The sequence below is a fragment of the Phyllobates terribilis genome, unplaced genomic scaffold (genome assembly GCF_046119375.1).
Source record: "Phyllobates terribilis strain yellow unplaced genomic scaffold, ASM4611937v1 Scaffold_1__5_contigs__length_1240528914, whole genome shotgun sequence".
Taxonomy (NCBI): Eukaryota; Metazoa; Chordata; class Amphibia; order Anura; family Dendrobatidae; genus Phyllobates; species Phyllobates terribilis.
In genome coordinates this window covers 821,426,718-821,447,376 of record NW_027362761.1, presented here as the reverse complement: position 1 = coordinate 821,447,376, position 20,659 = coordinate 821,426,718, and the positions used below count along the sequence as shown (strand labels likewise).

Below are 20,659 nucleotides of genomic sequence, written 5' to 3'. Positions count from 1 at the left end.
CAATTTATTAATGAAACTATCCACTTAGTAGAAAATTGTTGCAAGTGTACTAATCAATTATTTCAAGAATTTTTTCCTAATAAGCTGTGATGTGAGTGTACACGAGGGATAACACTATTTCTGGCCCATTTTATGACTTGTATCCTGTATTTTTCCCCTCTGCAGACTCCATCTCAAATTTTCACTCCACTCTAGTTTAGAGGGAAACTAGCTGCGATGATGTCTCCTATACACAACACACAGAAAAACAGGGATTCTGCTTTTTTATGACTGTGTAATACATGTTCAGAAGCAGCAACATCATGAAAGGCAATATACTGTACAGCAGCATCGAGGACATTATATACCAGTACTGAGCTGTGTGGCTGTGAATCCAAAACGGTCTATATTGTCGTACAGGTCAAATAAAATTGAATAGAGTGATACCTTGCAATCAGCAATCTGCAAGTCTTATTCCAGAAAAATTCATGTTTTTCTTATATGTAAATGAGCTGTTCAGGACCATGGGCCGGACACTGATCTCCCTGAGATTCTGCCACTGGAGCTTATTGTAAATGAAAGGGGGCATTACCAGTGTGAGACATGTAATGACTGACAGCCTAATCTACCTATAGATGGATTAGGAGGTTTGATCCTACTAATAGATTCCCTTTAATCCCTAATAATAAATAAATTAATATAATTATATTAAAACCTTGTTAATTACTGACAGCCAAACAAAATAAACTTGTGGGCTGGAAAAGTATAGGTATCCTATTATACTTACTTCATATAAATTTCTAACTCCAAGCTGACCTGGTTTTATAACACAGAATTGTAGTAGGGGGTCAACACTGAAATATTTACTTGATCTAGATTCCCATTCATGTTGGGGCCATCAAACTTGAAGGTGGAGTTTATAAAAACTGTTTAAGCCTATGTTAACGGTCTGTCCCTCTAAAATCTATACCTGGACAACTCTGACATCTGCAGATAGTCAATTCAGGCACGGATGACTCACCCCCTGGGCCGTGGGGCACCCGGAACCGGGCTTCGGTGCAATGTTGGGGGTAGTAGTGGCAACCCGATCCCGTGGCTCAGGGTGGTCAGACCAAATGCTGTGGCAGTCTATTTGTAGGGTTTTGAATGTCCGACTACACCACCCGTGGATTGCGGTCAGGGATGACCGCCGCTGCAAGGCAGACCGCTGAGGCTGATGTTGGTATGCAGCACAGGAATAGGATAACTCCCCACGGGAAGAGTGTAGCCTCAGGGCAGTGTGATAGGATGCTGGGGGTGATGATGCAAGACGCAATAATAAGGGTTCAGAGTCTGCTTCAAACAGTCCAGGGTCTTTATTGTAGTTAGTACTAATGACCCAACAGGAGTACAGGGTAGGAATGGGCCTGGGTGTCTGAGAGCATTCGGGCGAGCCCCACTGGTCAGGTTGAGTGGGTAGGCCTACCGTTCTCTCTCTGCCCTTGCTGACTATCCCCCTTTTTGTGGTGTGATAGCCCACGTCCCTGAGCTGGCCGTGTACTACGCCTGTATGGCTTGCGACTCAGGCCTTAGGTACCTGTTGCTTCTCCGTGCTGTACCGGTCCCTCTGTGTGGCGGAGCCTCCAGGCTTCTCAGGCCAAGGGACCTGAAATCCCTCGCAGGTTGGTTATCTGCTGCCGGGCTTGCAACCCTGACAGCCTCGGACCCCAGTGTCCGGTTGTGTAGTTCTCTCTCAGCCAGGACCGGCTCTCGTCGCCTCTGTCCCTGGCTTGCTGTTCCTCCTCTGCCTCCCGGACTCCTCAGCTGCTGCTGACCTGTCCCTTTCCTCTGGGAACCCTTCTGGATGCTTCAGAAGTGGGTCCTGGTCTCCCTAACCCTGCCCTCAGTTCCAGCTTTTATAGGGGCAGCCTGCTCCCCCTACTGGCCTGTGACAGGAGGTGCTGCATGCTAATAGTCCCTGACCAGGGAACCTCCCTCCTGCTCTCAGATACAGCCTTTAATATTTGTGGCATCCAGGCCTGGGGTGACACACGGACATATCATTAGTGCAACCTGTGCAGACACACAGGGGCACAAGAGGTAAGGGGGGCACTTCCATCTCCAAAGCAGGTGGAATTGTGCATTATGACTGCAAAAGGCTCATATACTGTTCATGTACGGGGGCCCTCTTCTGTCTATGTCCACCCCTGAGTCAACCAGCACCAAGCTTGAGTATGAACATAATAATAGCAGTATTTATGTATACTTGGCAGGGAGATACAAAAATTCCAACGGTTTACCATTCTGCAACACGTACTCTTCAAGATAGGGCTTGATGACTGAAGTAAGAGAATTGCCAGTTATCTGATACGAGGTAATGTGACAAAATTACCTATGTGCCAACACCTTGCTTAATGAAATGGTGACCTATCCCTGAACCAGTTGCATGTTTCGCTTGTTCACATTTGTTGCCATGAAACAACTTGTACCAACTTTGCCAAAATAAAGATGCCCTTGTTATGTTCCAATATCTTTGGAGGATAAATGTGGAAAAAAGATTTTGGAGCACGCTTCAAGCAAATCGGTCAAAATGTGTCAAATGTATTAAAAATCTAGATCTGGGAAACATTGGGGAAGATATACTATACAGTCTTAAAGTGTGCATAATTTATCATCAAGATTCACACAGGATGATAAATTTGGCTCATCTTTAGACACTTGTGTCTAACTTTACACCTCTGTCTGATTGATTTATTACATGACAATCCTTTGGAGCACATTGTCGCATTTAAGCCATGGCCCTCTTCATGCCCACTTGTCAATTAACGCTCAGAAAATCGAACACATATAATAAATATGATGAAAGGCATATATGCTATGTGTGGTTGTGGTACAGCTTTGTGTTGCACTAAAACAGAGGCTAAGGGTGGGTTTACATATGGCCAATTTATTGTTGAAATCTGTCCCATAAATCTGAATTAGGTTTGTGAAAACCACAAGCTACAGAAAAAGCCCCATTCACATTCATGAAACTCATTTTTAGGTTGCAGAAATATCACTGTCATTTCGAAAAAACTTTTAATAAATCACTAGTACAAAAATATATGTAAAAAAACAACTTTATACTATATCTTATCATATAAAAATGTTTTTTTTTCTTTACTTGTAAACAACCTATTGGCCTCAACCCAACTCCTGAACTCATTTACTCTGAAAAACAGCTAAAATTGTTCAAAACAAGACAGAACGCCATCTTGCTGAGATATGTGATTACAGCTACCTATTAAAACAGGGATACGGAGGACTAGAGTGAAAAAGAGAGCATGTGAAAACACACAGGCGTGTGCTGCTCCTTTCTAGTGTTTTAACTCATTCCAGGGGTGAATTCACAGCAACATTGCACAGTACTCCTGTATGATGTTCTGCTGCTGCTGCTTCTGAATATATACTACGTAAAGACAGGCGAGCAGGAATGCCTGACTTCACTTTTCTGTGAACTGTTAAAGGGAAGCTTTCACCACGTTTTTCCTACCCCCTCTGAGAGCAGCATAATGTAGGAGTAGATACCCCGATACCATCGATGTGTTACTTACTGGGCTGCCAGCTGTCATTTGATAAAATTGCTGTTTTATTTGTTGCAGATCTAGCAGTTCTCTGAAAAATTAGGTATGTATAATCCCCACTGATTGGGCGCTTTCTACATACAGTACAGACCAAAAGTTTGGACACACCTTCTCATTTAAAGATTTTTCTGTATTTTCATGACTATGAAAATTGTACATTCACACTGAACGCATCAAAACTATGAATTAACACATGTGGAATTATATACTTAACAAAAAAGTGTGAAACAACTGAAAATATGTCTTATATTCTAGGTTCTTCAAAGTAGCCACCTTTTGCTTTGATGACTGCTTTGCACACTCTTGGCATTCTCTTGATGAGCTTCAAGTGGTAGTCACCGGAAATGGTTTTCACTTCACAGGTGTGCCCTGTCAGGTTTAATAAGTGGGATTTCTTGCCTTATAAATGGGGTTGGGACCATCAGTTGAGGACCGACCTCACATGAGGACCGCCCCAGGAAAGGAAGACCAAGAGTCACCTCTGCTTCTGAGGATAAGTTTATCTGAGTCACCAGCCTCAGAAATTGCAAGTTAACAGCAGCCCAGATTAGAGACCAGGTCAATGCCACACAGAGTTCTAGCAGCAGACACATCTCTACAACAACTGTTAAGAGGAGACTTTGTGCAGCAGGCCTTCATGGTAAAATAGCTGCTAGGAAACCACTGCTAAGGACAGGCAACAAGCAGAAGAGACATGTTTGGGCTAAAGAACACAAGGAATGGACATTAGACCAGTGGAAATCTGTGCTTTGGTCTGATGAGTCTAAATTTGAGATCTTTGGTTCCAACCACCGTGTCTTTGTGCGACTCAGAAAAGGTGAACGGATGGACTCTACTTGCCTGGTTCCCACCATGAAGCATGGAGGAGGAGGTGTGATGGTGTGGGGGTGCTTTGCTGGTGACACTGTTCGGGATTTATTCAAAATTGAAGGCATACTGAACCAGCATGGCTACCACAGCATCTTGCAGCGGCATGCTATTCCATCCGGTTTGCGTTTAGTTGGACCATCATTTATTTTTCAACAGGACAATGACCCCAAACACACCTCCAGGCTGTGTAAGGGCTATTTGACCAAGAAGGAAAGTGATGGGGTGCTATGCCAGATGACCTGGCCTCCACAGTCACCAGACCTGAACCCAATCGAGATGGTTTGGGGTGAGCTGGACCGCAGAGTGAAGGCAAAAGGGCCAACAAGTGCTAAACATCTCTGGGAACTCCTTCAAGATTGTTGGAAGACCATTTCCAGTGACTACCTCTTGAAACACATCAAGAGAATGCCAAGAGTGTGCAAAGCAGTCATCAAAGCAAAAGGTGGCTACTTTGAATAACCTAGAATATAAGACATATTTTCAGTTGTTTCACACTTTTTTGTTAAGTATATAATTCCACATGTGTTAATTCATAGTTTTGATGCCTTCAGTGTAAATGTACAATTTTCATAGTCATGAAAATACAGAAAACTCTTTAAATGAGAAGGTGTGTCCAAACTTTTGGTCTGTACTGTATGTACAGCCTACACAGAAAACTGCCTATCAGTGGTGGGGCAGGGTTATACTGAGCTCATGAATATGGAGGGCTACCTTGTATCCTGCTGATAAAACAGTGATTTTATCAAAACTACACTAAACATCCAAGTAAGTGACACATTGCAGGGATCAGGGTCTCCGTCTCTACATTATGCTGCTCTAAGATCTAGTGGCAAAAACTTGGTGACAAATTCCCTTTACTTGTAGTTATCATAACAGCTAGTCTATACTCACCTAGTGCAGAGACAACTAAAAATTAGAGATAGAACCTGCAGAGGGGTGAAAACTAGCGAAAATGCAAGTCAAGTCACAAAAAGGCCAAATATAGTCATCTGAACACTTGTTTTAACTAATTTAACAATTTGCTGAATGTTTTCTTTTCTCTTTGTGCCACAGCAATTGCGCCATGAAAACTTGGTCAATTTATTAGAGGTCTGCAAAAAAAAGAAGCGCTGGTATCTAGTCTTTGAATTTGTTGACCGCACAGTACTTGACGACCTTGAACAGTTCCCAAATGGGTTGGATTTCACCAGAGTTCGAAAGTATTTATTTCAGATTATTAGAGGGATTGGATTCTGCCACAATCACAATGTAAGTAGCATAATACATCCTATTTATGTTTGGCAGCATTATTATGAACATTCCCACTTATTTATAGGTTAGGATTTCGTTTTTAGTGTTAATTGATCTGATACGATAAGTAATATAATTTTTTAACCAAGACAGATTTCTGAAGGTTTGGCCAGCACACTGGATATTTAGTGTACTGGGCGCTATTGGCTCCAATTCCTCTTTTGTTAGAGTAGCACGTATCTGTTTATACAATATGTTAGGAGGCCATAAAGTTGACCCTAGAGATGAACTGCACAGATTAATGAGGTTTACCCAGCTGTATGGCCACGTGTAAAAAGATAGACTGCGCAGTCCATAGAGTAACAGGTTAAAGGAACTTGAAAATACTTATGACTTAAGTGCGTCGTGAGTAGTGTTGAGCCACCCCCGTAGTGTTCGGGTTGGGTTCGGTTCGTCGAACACCGGGATGTTCGAGGAACTGTTCGTCGAACTGTTCGTCGAACACCTTAGAACACCGTCGAACACCGTTAAAACCAATGGCAGGCAAACAAAAACACATAGAAACACATAGAAAACACCTGCAAAGGTGTCCAAAAGCTCACAAACTGCTCAGAAGACGCTTTCTTTAAAAAAGCCGGCCGGCAATTCAGCAGCGGCATACACCGGTACCCGACAATTTAGACATGAAGGAATAGAGCATCACACATAGATTAGATAGATAGAAACATGTCAGTCACATATATATATGAAGTACAGTGACAGTGTTGCTTACTGTACTTGTCATTTAGTGTAAAGGATTTATTAAAAAATATAATAGTGTTTTCGTGCACCGTCTCTTTAAAAAAGCCGGCCGGCAATTCAGCAGCGGTACCCGACAATTTATAACAGACAGAATGGAGCTTCACACATAGATTAGATAGATAGAAACATGTCAGTCACATATATATGAAGTACTGTGACAGTGTTGCTTACTGTACTTGTCATTTACTGCAAAGGATTTATTAAAAAAAATAATAGTGTTTTCATGCACCGTCTCTTTAAAAAAGCCGGCTGGCAATTCAGCATCTGTACCCGACAATTTAGAATAGAAGGAATAGAGAATCACACATAGATTAGATAGATAGAAACATGTCAGCCACATATATACGAAGTACTGTGACAGTGTTGCTTACTGTAATTGTCATTTAGTGTAAAGGATTTATCAAAAAAAATAATAGTGTTTTCATGCACCGTCTCTTTAAAAAAGCCGGCCGGCAATTCAGCATCTGTACCCGACAATTTATAACAGACAGAATAGAGCTTCACACATAGATTAGATAGATAGAAACATGTCAGTCACATATATAATAAGTACAGTGATAGTGTTGGTTACTGTACTTGTCATTTAGTATTAAAATAAAGGATTTATTATTAAAAAAAATTGGCGTGGGGTTCCCCGTAATTTTAGTCTCTAGCGGAGGTTAAGCAGACAGCTGGGGCAGATGTTTGAAGCCTGGGAAGGGGGTAATATCCACGGAGCTTCCCAGGCTACTAATATCAGCCCCCAGCTGAATACCTAGCCTTTTAAAATGGAGGACCCCCCCCAAAAAAAATGACGTGGGGTCCCCCCTAATTTAATAGCTAGCAAAGGCTAGGCAGACAGCTGGGGGCTGATATTAATAGCCCAGGAAGGGAGCCATGAATATTGGCCCCCTCCCAGGCTAGAAACACCAGCCGTCAGCCGCCCCAGAAATGGCGCATCCATAGGATGCGCCAATTCTGGCACTTAGCCTCGCTCTTCCACGCTGCCCTGGTGCGGTGGCAGGGGGTAATAGGGTTGGGGTTGATGTCAGCTTATAATGCCAGCTGACATCAAGCCCAGGTTAGTAATGGAGAGGCGTCTATAAGACACCCCCATTACTAACCCCATAGTCAAAGTTAAAAAAAAAACACAAACACCCAGAATAAAGTCCTTTAATTGAAATAAAGACACAATTCTTTATTGTTCTAAATTAAACCATACTTACCATCACGCCCATTCCAGCTGAAGCCAACGATCTCCTGCAATAAAAGAAAAATAATAAAGCAACCTCATCCTTACCTTTCCATGGTTCCCAGGACGGCTCCAGCTCTGCTACATCGAGATGACAGGCTGGACCGCAGCAGAACGCTGCCATCCAGCCTGTCATCCCGCAGACACTGAGAAGCGCAGGCATGCTTGCGCTCCTCAGTGTCTGACTGTGACGGCATCCAGATGAGCCGACAATGAACTCGGCTCACCTCATGTACGTCACTGACAGCGTGGGAAAATTCTCCTGCACTCAGCGCTTCAGCGTGAGAATTTTCCCACGCTGTCAATGACGTGCATGAGGTGAGCCGAGTTCATTGGACATGACCTCGGCTCATCTGGATGCCGTCACAGCCAGACACTGAGTAGCGCAAGCATGCCTGCGCTTCTCAGTGTCTGCGGGATGACAGGCTGGATGGCAGCGTTCTGCAGCGGTCCTGCCTGTCATCTCGATGTAGCAGAGCTGAAGCTGTCCTGGGAACCATGGAAAGGTAAGGATGATGTTGCTTTATTATTTTACTTTTATTGCAGGAGATCATTGGCTTCAGCTGGAATGGGCGTGGCGGTAAGTATGGTTTAATTTAGAACAATAAAGAATTGTGTGTTTATTTCAATTAAAAGACTTTTTTCTGGGTGTTTGTGTTTTTTTTAAATACTTTACTAGAAATTCATGGTGGTCATGTCTAATATTGGCGTGACCCCATGAATTTCGGGCTTAGGGCCAGCTGATAATGCCAAGCTGGCCTTAACCCCTTTATTACCCAGTGAGCCACCGCACCAGGGCCCTGGATGAGTTGGGTACAGCGCCAGAAGATGGCGCTTCTATGAACGCGCCATTTTCCGGGGCGGCTGCGGACTGCAATTTGCAGCGGGTGGGGCCCAGAAAGCTTGGGCCTCCCTGCGCTGCAGATTCCAGCCCCCAGCTGCCTAGTTGTACCTGGCTGGGCACAAAAATAGGGCGAAGCCCCACGTCAATTTTTTTTTTAAATTCATGAAATTCATGGAATAATTAAGAAAAAAAGGGCTTCCCTATATTGTTGTGTCCGGCTAGGTACAAATAGGCAGCTGGTGGTTGGGAGCAGCCCGTTCCTGCCTGCTGTACCTGACTGGACACAAATATAGTGCGAAGCCCCACATCAATTTTTTTTTCATTATTTCATGAATTTCATGAAATAATTTAAAAATAAAATGCGTGGGGCTTCGCCCTATTTTTGTGCCCAGCCAGGTACAACTAGGCAGCTGGGAGCTGGAATCCGCAGCGCAGGGAGGCCCAAGCTTTCTGGGCCCCACCCGCTGCAAATTGCAGTCCGCAGCCGCCCCAGAAAATGGCGCGTTCATAGAAGCGCCATCTTCTGGCGCTGTACCCAACTCATCCAGGGCCCTGGTGCGGTGGCTCACTGGGTAATAAAGGGGTTAAGGCCAGCTTGGCATTATCAGCTGGCCCTAAGCCCGAAATTCATGGGGTCACGCCAATATTAGACATGACCACCATGAATTTCTAGTAAAGTATTTAAAAAAACACAACACCCAGAATAAAGTCCTTTAATTGAAATAAACACACAATCCTTTAATGTTCTAAATTAAACCATACTTACCATCACGCCCATTCCAGCTGAAGCCAACGATCTCCTGCAATAAAAGTAAAATAATAAAGCAACCTCATCCTTACCTTTCCATGGCTCCCACGACAGCTTCAGCTCTGCTACATCGAGATGACAGGCTGGACCGCAGCAGAAAGCTGCCATCCAGCCTGTCATCCCGCGGACACTGAGAAGCGCAGGCATGCTTGCGCTCCTCAGTGTCTCGCTGTGACGGCATAAAGATGAGACAAGTTCATGTCCAATGAACTCGGCGCACCTCATGCACGTCACTGACAGCGTGGGAGAATTCTCCTGCACTCAGCACTTCAGCGTGAAAATTCTCCCACGCTGTCAGTGACGTACATGAGGTCAGCTGAGTTCATTGGACATGAATGAGCTCACCTCATGCACGTCACTGACAGCGTGGGAAAATTCTCACGCTGAAGCGCTGAGTGCAGGAGAATTTTCCCACGCTGTCAGTGACGTGCATGAGGTGAGCTCATTCATGTCCAATGATCTCAGCTCACCTCATGCACGTCACTGACAGCGTGGGAAAATTCTCCTGCACTCAGCGCTACAGCGTGAGAATTCTCCCACGCTGTCAGTGACGTGCATGAGGTGAGCTCATTCATGTCCAATGAACTCAGCTGACCTCATGTACGTCACTGACAGCATGGGAGAATTCTCACGCTGAAGTGCTGAGTGCAGGAGAATTCTCCCACGCTGTCAGTGACGTGCATGAGGTGAGCCGAGTTCATTGGACATGACCTCGGCTCATCTTTATGCCGTCACAGCCAGACACTGCAGAGCGCAAGCATGCCTACGCTTCTCAGTGTCTGCGGGATGACAGGCTGGATGGCAGCGTTCTGCTGCGGTCCAGCCTGTCATCTCGATGTAGCAGAGCTGAAGCTGTCGTGGGAACCATGGAAAGGTAAGGATGAGGTTGCTTTATTATTTTTCTTTTATTGCAGGAGATCGTTGGCTTCAGCTGGAATGGGCATGATGGTAAGTATGGTTTAATTTAGAACAATAAAGAATTGTGTCTTTATTTCAATTAAAGGACTTTATTCTGGGTGTTTGTGTTTTTTTTAACTTTGACTATGGGGTTAGTAATGGGGGTGTCTTATAGACGCCTCTCCATTACTAACCTGGGCTTGATGTCAGCTGGCATTATAAGCTGACATCAACCCCAACCCTATTACCCCCTGCCACCGCACCAGGGCAGCGTGGAAGAGCGAGGCTAAGTGCCAGAGTTGGCGGATCCTATGAATGCGCCATTTCTGGGGCGGCTGACGGCTGGTGTTTCTAGCCTGGGAGGGGGCCAATATTCATGGCTCCCTTCCTGGGCTATTAATATCAGCCCCCAGCTGTCTGCCTAGCCTTTGCTAGCTATTAAATTAGGGGGGACCCCACGTCATTTTTTTGGGGGGGTCCCCCATTTTAATAGCTAGTAAAGGCTAGGTATTCAGCTGGGGGCTGATATTAGTAGCCTGGGAAGCTCCGTGGGTATTACCCCCTTCCCAGGCTTCAAACATCTGCCCCAGCTGTCTGCTTAACCTCCGCTAGAGCCTAAAATTAAGGGGAACCCCACGCCAATTTTTTTTATAATAAATCCTTTATTTTAATACTAAATGACAAGTACAGTAACCAACACTGTCACTGTACTTCTTATATATGTGACTGACATGTTTCTATCTATCTAATCTATGTGTGAAGCTCTATTCTGTCTGTTATAAATTGTTGGGTACAGATGTTGAATTGCCGGCCGGCTTTTTTAAAGAGACGGTGCATGAAAACACTATTATTTTTTTTGATAAATCCTTTACGCTAAATGACAAGTACAGTAATCAACACTGTCACTGTACTTCATATATATGTGACTGACATGTTTCTATCTATCTAATCTATGTGTGAAGCTCTATTCTTTCGGTTCTAAATTGTCGGGTAGCGGTGTATGCCGTTGCTGAATTGCCGGCTTTTCATGTTTCACTGTGAGCACTGTTCCCATCGATTTGGGCAACTATTGTAATACCACAACCACCATGGCTGTGGCATTACAGTGAGTGGCAGACAATCCCTGCATGATTGGTGCTCTAAATAGCGCCAGACATGCAGGACACGCTTTTGGTGCACGAACAGTTATCGAACATAACCTCGAACAGCCGAATTTTTTGCAAATCGTTCGGGTTCGTCGAACAACTCGAACACCGCCCAAAACAGCTCGAATTTGAGATTGGCGAACAGTTCTAGTCGAACACCGCTCATCTCTAGTCGTGAGTATTAAGTTCCAAACAAAAAGCACCTTATATTTTAACTTCCTGGACTGGAGTGGAAAGTGTTATTTTGAGATTAACCACCCAAGTTTAAAGGGATATTTAAAGGGAAACACCAATAAAAGCCCTAGTGTTCCTCTGTGAATTCTTACCTAAAATTTTGATTTCTTAAGCCATTGTTGATTCCTCTGGTGTTCTACGTAGTGAGATATCTGCTAAAATTTGCCTGGATTGCTGCATAACCCAAACTCCTATGTTTTATCTAGATGTCCCAATTTTTTTTTTCTGTCAAGTATTTTTCAAAATTGATTAATGAAGATTTAGGTTTTTTGGGAATATAGAGGCCAATGATGCTGAATCATTTTCTTTTGTGGAATAAGGCAGCAAATTCAGAAATAATGCTTTTGGTGACAAGGGTAAGTCTCCACAATTTTGGTGTCAGCTGCCACTGTCATATCAAGACATTCCAGGCCTTTTTCTAGAGCCATTTTTATCCTTACTCATGCAGGGACTCCAACCCTCAAAGCTAAAAGTAGTAACCAAGAGATAAGGCTTATTCCTGTTTATTTTAAGCTCAAGATCAATACTTTATATATTTATTTAACTTTTGTCAGAACCTTCTATCATAAAGATATGGATTTTTCATACTGTACGGTTAAGTCCAGAAATATTTGGACAATTACACAAGTTTTGGCATTTTAACTGTTTAAGCCCATATTGATTATATCACTGTATCTTGAATATGTTTTGGTAAAGTGCAGACTCTTATTTTTAATTTGAGAGAGAGGGAGACACTAAGCGCAATAGGGTCTTATCTGGTGGAGAAATTGGTCTAGGTGAGAGGTATAGGAATTGCTCACCTTTTGGGGTTGCTTAACCCACAACTGAGGATCAAGGTATGACAGCTACTGCAGTACCCTCAGGTCAAGAGATCCCGCCACGTAGAACAATTGGTAGGAGGATACGAGTAGTAGTCTGCGCTGCTGTGTTAGATTCAAGAAATCCAGAGAACATAATGAGGGATAAGACCATGTGGTTTATTCTCAACGAAGTTGATTCAACTTCTTCATCAGGAGAACCACAATATACAAATTAATGGGGTTCTCCTGATGAAAAAGTTGGTTCAACTTCGAAACGCGTTGAGAATAAACAACCGCATGGTCTAATTCCTCATCATGTCCTCCGGATTTCTTGAATCTAGCTCAGAAGCGCAGTCTATTACTTCTATCCTCCTACTATTTATAGCTTTAATTTGAGGGTACTCATATCCTAATTGGAGTAAAAGAATTACTGCTCTTTAATATGTAGATGCCTCTTTTTCAAGGGACCAAAAGTAATTGGACAATATTCTCAAAAGCTCTTTAATTGGTTGCATGGGCTATTCCCTCATTAGTATATCATCAATTGAGCAGGCAAAAGGTCTGGAGCTGATTCCAGGTGTGGAATTTGCCTTTGGAAACTATTGCTGTGAACCCACAGCATGTGGTCAAAGGAGCTCTCAATGGAAGAGAACATCATTATGCTGAAGAAAAAGAAGAAATCCATCAGAGAGATAGCAGAAATGTTAGGAGTGGCCAAGTCAACAGTTTGGTACATTCTGAAGAAATAAAAAGCGCACGGGTGAGCTTGGGAACTCAAAATGGCCTGGACATCAATGAAAGACAATATCCACCCAAGTGTTTATTGATTATGTGACTGAAGACAGAAGCAATCGGATGAATTCTGAAATGTACAGGGCTATACTTTCTGCTCAGATTCAACCAAATGCTGCAAGGTTGATAGAACGGCGCTTCACAGTATAGATCGATAATGACCCAAAATATACTGCGAAAGCAACCCAGGAGTTTTTTAAGAGAAAGGAGTGAAATATTCTGAATTGACAGAGACCGATCTCAACCCAATTGAGCATACATTTCACATGCTTAAGACAAAACTTAAGGCAGAAAAACCCATAAATAAGCAACAACTGAAGTTTACTATAAAGGCCTGGCAAAGCATCAGAAGGAGGAAACCCAGCGTTTGGTAACGTCAATAGCTTCCAGACTGTAGACAGTCATTGCCTGCAAAGGATTCTCTACAAAGTATTAAAAGTTAACATTTTATTTATGGTAAAGTTAATTTGTCCAATTACTTTTAAGCCCCTGAAATGAGGAGGCTTCGTAGAAAAATGGTTGCAATTCCTAAACGTTTCACAGGATATTTTTGTTCAACCCCTTTGATTAAACCTGAAAGTCTCCACTTCAATTACATCTCAGTTGTTTCATTTTACATAAAAAATAGTTAGTAGCATGCAGACTGCAAATTACGAAGATTTGGTCATTGTCCAAATATTTCTAGACCTCACTGTATAATTTCCTTTTATTTAATGTCACTTCTAGATTATTCATCGAGACATAAAGCCAGAGAACATATTGGTTTCACACTCAGGGGTGGTAAAACTATGTGATTTTGGATTTGCACGGACCCTGGCTGCTCCAGGAGAAGTATACACAGATTATGTGGCCACCAGATGGTACAGAGCACCTGAGCTTTTGGTTGGGGATATCAAGTATGGCAAGTAAGACCATCTAACTATGAACTAGCAATATAGTTGAACTTCGCAATATATCTTGTTTTCCAGGGATGATAAAAGCTGTGATCTTTTTTTTTCTTCAGGGCTGTTGATGTGTGGGCTATTGGCTGTTTGGTAACAGAAATGCTTACTGGAGAACCACTTTTTCCAGGAGACTCTGATATCGACCAGTTGTACCACATAGTGAAATGCCAAGGTAACATTATTTTAACAGAGTTCTGTAAAAATCTAATAATATTGTTAATGATGAACATTATTGAACACAATGAAAAGTAATGATGATGCATTACAGTCAGACAAATGCCAAAATATAGTTTTTTAAATAAAGAGAGGACTGGAAAGACACAAAGCGCAAAAATAGGGTCTTATCTGGGTAATAATGTTGAGAGAATAACTTAATAGTGCTCACCTGGTCGGGTTGTGTGCAGGTAATGGAGAAACTAATGGATTAATTCAACGCTGCCATGTAGAAAGGATGATGGATGCCAATCCGAGTGTAAGTGGTTTATTTAGATCGTTGTTGTCCTGAGGAAGAAGTTTGTACACTTCGAAATGCGTTGACTAAATAAACCACTTACACTCAGATTGGCATCCCTCATCCTTTCTACATGGCAGCGCTGAATTAATCCATTTGTTTCTCCATTACCTGCAAAATATAGTTTTTTGGCATACATTGGGCTGACAAAAATCTTGAAATAGCATTAGTGTGTACACTAAACAACCAACATTGGTGCGAAAAGATCCATTATATATTTTTATTGCACTCTGGAGATCCGTTTAACCTCTTGCTCTTTTGTTTTTATATTATAAAATGTGCAACCGCAGTCCTTTAACGTATCCAATACTGGCATTTGGCTGCTTATTAATAAAGCTGTTAATAAACGAGTAGCAAAATAATGTACTTATACTGCCTTCATAAGTAATAATTATCTGTTATAGGAAATCTGACTCCACGCCTGCAGGAGCTATTCTACAAGAATCAACTGTTTGCTGGTGTGACTTTGCCCGAGATAAAGGAAGTTGAACCTCTTGAAAAGCGATATCTGAAACTCTCTCCTGTTATATTAGATTTAGCCAAGGTATTCTTTGTCATCCATAAATTCAGTATAACACCATATTTGTGTGTTATAAGGGCTGGTTAGAACATTTTAGGGTTTAACACTGCTATGTCACCAAGGATATAAATCAGTGGTGGACAATTGCGTTTTAATTAAAAGATCTCGGAATAACAATAGCTTCCACAATTGGATGTGTTAAAAAATGTTCCTGTGCTGAGATAATCTTATAAATGTGCCCCTGCTGTGTACTGTGTAATGGCCGTGTCCAACGATAGTCGATCATATCTAGAACACATTCCCCACATTTTCCATGACTTCTACACTGAGCCAGATGAAGAAAAAAGTGACATTGTGCCACCCTGTACAGTAACAGGACCTTCATCCCCCCATTGAAAACAGTGTCCTCTAAAGTAAAATACATTACAGCAGTAATAATATCCCTTAATTGGCCCCTACAGTACTTATATTCCCCACTTGCCACCATAAGCTAATAATTTATGTTCCTCATTCTGGCCTCCATACAGTAATTGTCCCCCATCATGACCCCTTTCTGTAATAACGTCCTCCATCCAGGAATCCCATATGTCCCCCATTCTGGTCCCCATATGTGCCTCATGTGTCCTCTATCCTGGTGCCCATATGTTCCCCATACAGGTCCCCATATCTCCTTCATCCAGATCCCTCACTCTGGTCCGCATATGTCCCCCATCCTGGTCCCCATATGTCCCCCATCCTGGTCCCCATATGTCCCCCATCAGGGTCCCCATATGTCCACCATGCTGATCCCCATATGTCCTCCACCCTGGTTCCCATATGTCCTCTATTCTGGTCCCCATTGTGTCCTGCATCCTGGTCCCCACATGTCCCCCATCATGGTCCCAATATGTCCTCCATCCTGGTCCCCATGTTTCCCTCAGCCTGGTCCCCATATGTCCTCCATCCTGATCCCCATATTTCCTGTATATGTCTCTCATCCTGGTCCCCATATGTCCTCCATCCTGGTCCCCATATGTCCCCCATATATTCTCCATCCTGGTGCCCATTTATCCTCCAACCTGGTCCCCATATGTTCCCTCTCCTGGTCCCCATATGTCCCCTATATGTCCTCTATCCTGGTCCCCATATATCCTCCGTATTGTCGCTCTTTTGTAACAAAATAATACAAAAAAAAAAAAAAAAAGATTTTTCTTACCTCTCCATGGTCAAGCAGCATCCTCTTCCTGCTCTATATGTGGCGCAGACAGGCCGTCGCATGGAAGTCACGTAGTGCGCCAGCGACGTGAGACAACTATTTTAACTATTGTAGTGCAGTAAGCCGGTGACTTCCTTAATCGCAACATATTTCAACTGAATGTACGTCCAAGGACACACATTCATTTGAAACTGGCGGGTTTTCAGTACCGGTTCGGGGCACTGTTGTTTGCCGCTTCAGGGAACCGGCTTCAATTTTAACAATTGGTCCCCCTGAACTGGTGGGAACCAGCTGAATGTCACCCCTGAATATAGATATGCATTGTGATAAAAAAATATGACTGTCTATATAAGGGATGCCAGCTGTTGACACATTTCTGGATAGTCCTTAAAAATAGAAAACTTTTTCCAGTTTCTGTGAAATAAAATAGATGAGTCCGTTGGTAATGAGTTTACATCAGTCAAAGAGGACCTTTTACCGAACAATCCTTGTAATAGTGACTGCAGAGTGGAATGTCGCCTCTCTGTTGTGGAGATATTAGAAATCAAAATATCTGGCACCTAATGAGTTAACTTTTTTAAGTCCAAGCGGTGTTATCAGACAGTTTTTATTGGGTCGTGTACTTCTCCCTGTATGATGCTGACCAATCATAAGGCAGCAACACTCAAAGGAAAGAAGAACATGCCGCCACCATAGCTTACAGCAGATTTCTTAGTGTGTGAGATGTAATGAGCCCTGACCTTCTAGTTTAATCTCCTGCATGAGTCACTGTGGGAGGACGGACACTGCACCTGAGTTTAGCTGTGTCACATTACAAAGCCTTCTATCAGCTCTTCTGAATACCGAGTGTGTCAGTAATCGCACTTGTTGTGCTCAAGCAACTTGTTATTGCTGTGCATTTTGATCAGGGCTGTCATTCACATTTCACACAAGAGTAGCCTGTCTGTTCTGGGCTCCACCTCTATAAGATATACTGAGACCCAGCTCTGATCTCACTGCAGTGATTGCAAGTTGAACACAACAGTTATAAGGCTGTGGTATTTCCGCCGCGGAAACCCATTAAAATCGTTTGATAAGATGTCTGCCATGTTTCCCAACGATAATCCGCATGTGCTATGCACATGCTGCGGAAATTTCCACTGTGAATTATCATTGCGGAAAAATCCGCAGCGCAACCATTTATTGTGCGATTTCGCGGCGAAATTGCCGCCATTGACTTGCATTGAACTGCATAACATCCACATGCATACATGTATACATGCGGATGTTATGCGGTTCAATGCGTGGATCTGGAGAAGAGGAGTACCATGGTACCTGCAAGTTAAAAAAGAATTATAAAGTAAAAAACAAAAAAAAATATTCATATGTACCTCTCCGGCGGCCCCCGGTCTGCTCCCTGTGGCGTCCTCTCTCGGCGGCCCACGGTGATCTGCGGTGACGTCATTTAGTCAGCTGATTGTCACGCGACTGCTGACGTCAGCGGTCAGGTGATGGTCGTGTGACCATCAGCTGACTAAATGACGTCACCGCAGGTCCTGGCAAAGCACCGCGGGCTGCCGAGGAGAGAGGAAGGGAGCAAACTGGGGGCCGCTCGGAGAGGTACGTATGAATATTTTTTTTTATTTTTTACTTTATAATTTTTTTGTTTTAACTATAGGTGCAGTATTTTAAGCAGAAATCTCGGTCACACAATATAAATCCATGCCAGTTGCATGGATTTATATTGTGCGACCAACTTGTCAAGCCCTTTTCCAAGTGATGCTCAAAATCGATTGAAAAAGCGAATGAAAAAACGCATGCATAAACGCATGTAAAAACGCTTAAAAAACGCTTCTCCCTGGCAGAAAAAATGCATGTAAAACATGCATGCATTTTTTCTGCCAGGGAGAGGAAAAAACGCTCAGGAAATTTCTGCTTAAAATCTGCATCATGGGCACATACCCTAAGGCTATGTGCCCACTTTGCGGACCTGAAGCATATTTTTTACGCTTCTCCCTGGCGGGAAAATCACATGCGGATATTACATGCGGTTTTCCCGCCAGGTAGAAGGGTTTGTGAGGAGTCTTTGCATGCATTTCCGCATGCGGGTTATCAAGCACTTCTCCAAGCATCACTTGGAAAAGTGCTTGACAACTTGTTCAGAATGGTAAAAAATAAAAAAATAAACTTTATACTCACCTTCTGATGCATTCTCTGCCCCGTCCGGAGGCTTGAGCGGCTCACGCTGTTGTGTGCAGGACCTGCGGTGACGTCATTGAGTCATGTGGTGGGTCACATGACTCAATGACGTGGCAGGTCCTTCAGACAACAGCGCGACGGAGGGAAAACATCAGAAGATAAGTATAAACTTTATTTTATTCTTTTTTTTACAGGTTCTTTGTTACCCAGGTCTGGATGAGAGTCTCCTCTCATCCAGACTTGGGTACCATCCGCACATTGATTCCGCTGCGCTTCCGCAAAATTAATGAACATGCTGCGGATTTTTGACCGCAGCATATACGCTGCGGAAAAATCCGCAGCATGGGCATTGACATTGCGGAATGCCATTGGGGAACATGGGGTGCGGATATACATGCGTTTTTCAAGCGTTTACGCTGCGGAAATTCCGCAGCATATACGCTTGAAAAACGCTACGTGGGCACACAGCCTAAGTGTGATACTGACACTTTGAGAGCTCATCTTTGGACAGGGTGTGTGGGGGAGTGTCAGTACAGCAAGGCTGAAAGTGCTAGGACAGGAGAATTGATAGAAGGGTTTGAGACAGCTAAAGTCAGCTGTGCTGCCCCTTCCCCCACACTGACCCAGCCAGGAGCTTAGACCTGGAGATCAGGCTGTCTGTTATACAACTCACACACTGAGAAATCAGCTCTGAGCTATGGTGGGGGCGTGATCTTCTTCTCTTTGAGAGTTGCTACCTGCTTATGATTGGTCATCGTCATACAGGGAGAAGAAGTACCTGCCCCAGTGAAATCACCCACATGGACTTAAAAAAAGTTTATATCTCCACTACAAAAAGGCACAATTTAAAAAAAAAAAAACATTTTATTCCATTCTGCACCTACTATTACATCGTGTGTCCAGTTCAACAGGAAAAATTTGGCGACAGGTCCTTTTTAATTGAGCTATAGACATGTATTAATTATTGTCTTTTTCACTCATTATGGTTTTACGATTTGTCTGTAAAAAGCTCTATACAGAAAAAAGAAATATTAACGTTGGCGATCTAGATCTGTTTCACTTAAGTTTGCACTGCACAGGGCAGTAGATAGCTATCCATGTCAGTTTACTGTGGGAATTGATGGTAACCACTTTTGCCCTGAAAATGTAAAGGACATAGATGCACATGGCTCCTAATTAGTGATGAGCGAGCATGCTCGCCACTGCTCGGTACTCGCCCGAGCATCTCAGTACTTGAGATGCTCGGAGCTCGCCGAGTACTTTCGAGATGCTCGGGTGGGAGCTCGGGTCCCCTTCCTGCATGTCGGGCACTATTTAGAGCACCAATCATGGAGGGATTGTCTGCCACTCACTGTAATGCCACAGCCACTAGTGTGTTCCAAGTGCCCTGCTATGTTTTTCATGCACCCTCCTACATACCCTGCCTGCCTGTCTGCCTATATATTCTGCCTGCCTGATGTTTAATTGAGCACTGTTCCCATCGATTTGGGTAATTTTTGACCTTCTGTAGACCGCCAGGGGGGACCGTCAGAAAAATGCTCGAGTTTCCCATAGACTTACATTGGGCTCGTTGCTCTGGTCGAGCACCTGAGTATTTTAGTGCTCGCTCATCACTACTCCTAATATGAAGTATATTTAACTAACGAATCACAGTAGAAACAAAGCCCCACAAATGTGTCATCTTTCATGCTGTTCTATGTGTGAATCTTGCAAACTCTCTCAAAATAATCTGCATTTCACAATGTGCTATTTAGACTTTCTACAAATTACCATCTTAGTACACATGTGAAATCATGTTTAATCACTCTGGTTAGACAATTAGCAATGAGATTTTCAGTTTATTTCAAACTATCATTCTACATCTTTTCCAGAACTGTTTACAAATTGATCCAGACAAGAGGCCGTCATGTATGATTTTGCTGCAACATGACCTATTCAAGAAGGATGGCTTCTCCGAGAGGTGGGTTGGAAGCTTATTGTTAAATTCTGCCTCCTTCAAAATTAAAAATGTCTGACTAATGTTTTGGGATCCATATGGCAAACCTAACCAAACACGTGAATAATAAGACAAATGAGAG

At 43.1% G+C, this 20,659-nt stretch overlaps 1 protein-coding gene across 7 annotated transcripts in view; it reads left to right on the top strand.

Moving 5' to 3' along the window:
• CDKL2 (cyclin dependent kinase like 2) overlaps window positions 1-20,659 on the top strand; it is a 97,267-nt gene that overhangs the window by 52,825 nt on the left and 23,783 nt on the right. For 6 of the 7 annotated variants that reach the window (XM_073637761.1, XM_073637770.1, XM_073637787.1 and 3 more), the window contains 5 exons: window positions 5,505-5,699; window positions 13,960-14,138; window positions 14,237-14,349; window positions 15,093-15,232; window positions 20,453-20,541. In XM_073637761.1, the coding sequence (XP_073493862.1) occupies window positions 5,505-5,699; window positions 13,960-14,138; window positions 14,237-14,349; window positions 15,093-15,232; window positions 20,453-20,541 (716 nt within the window). Of the gene's footprint in view, window positions 1-5,504; window positions 5,700-13,959; window positions 14,139-14,236; window positions 14,350-15,092; window positions 15,233-20,452; window positions 20,542-20,659 lie in introns of those variants that run through there. The other variant, XR_012247241.1, reaches the window with a different exon arrangement.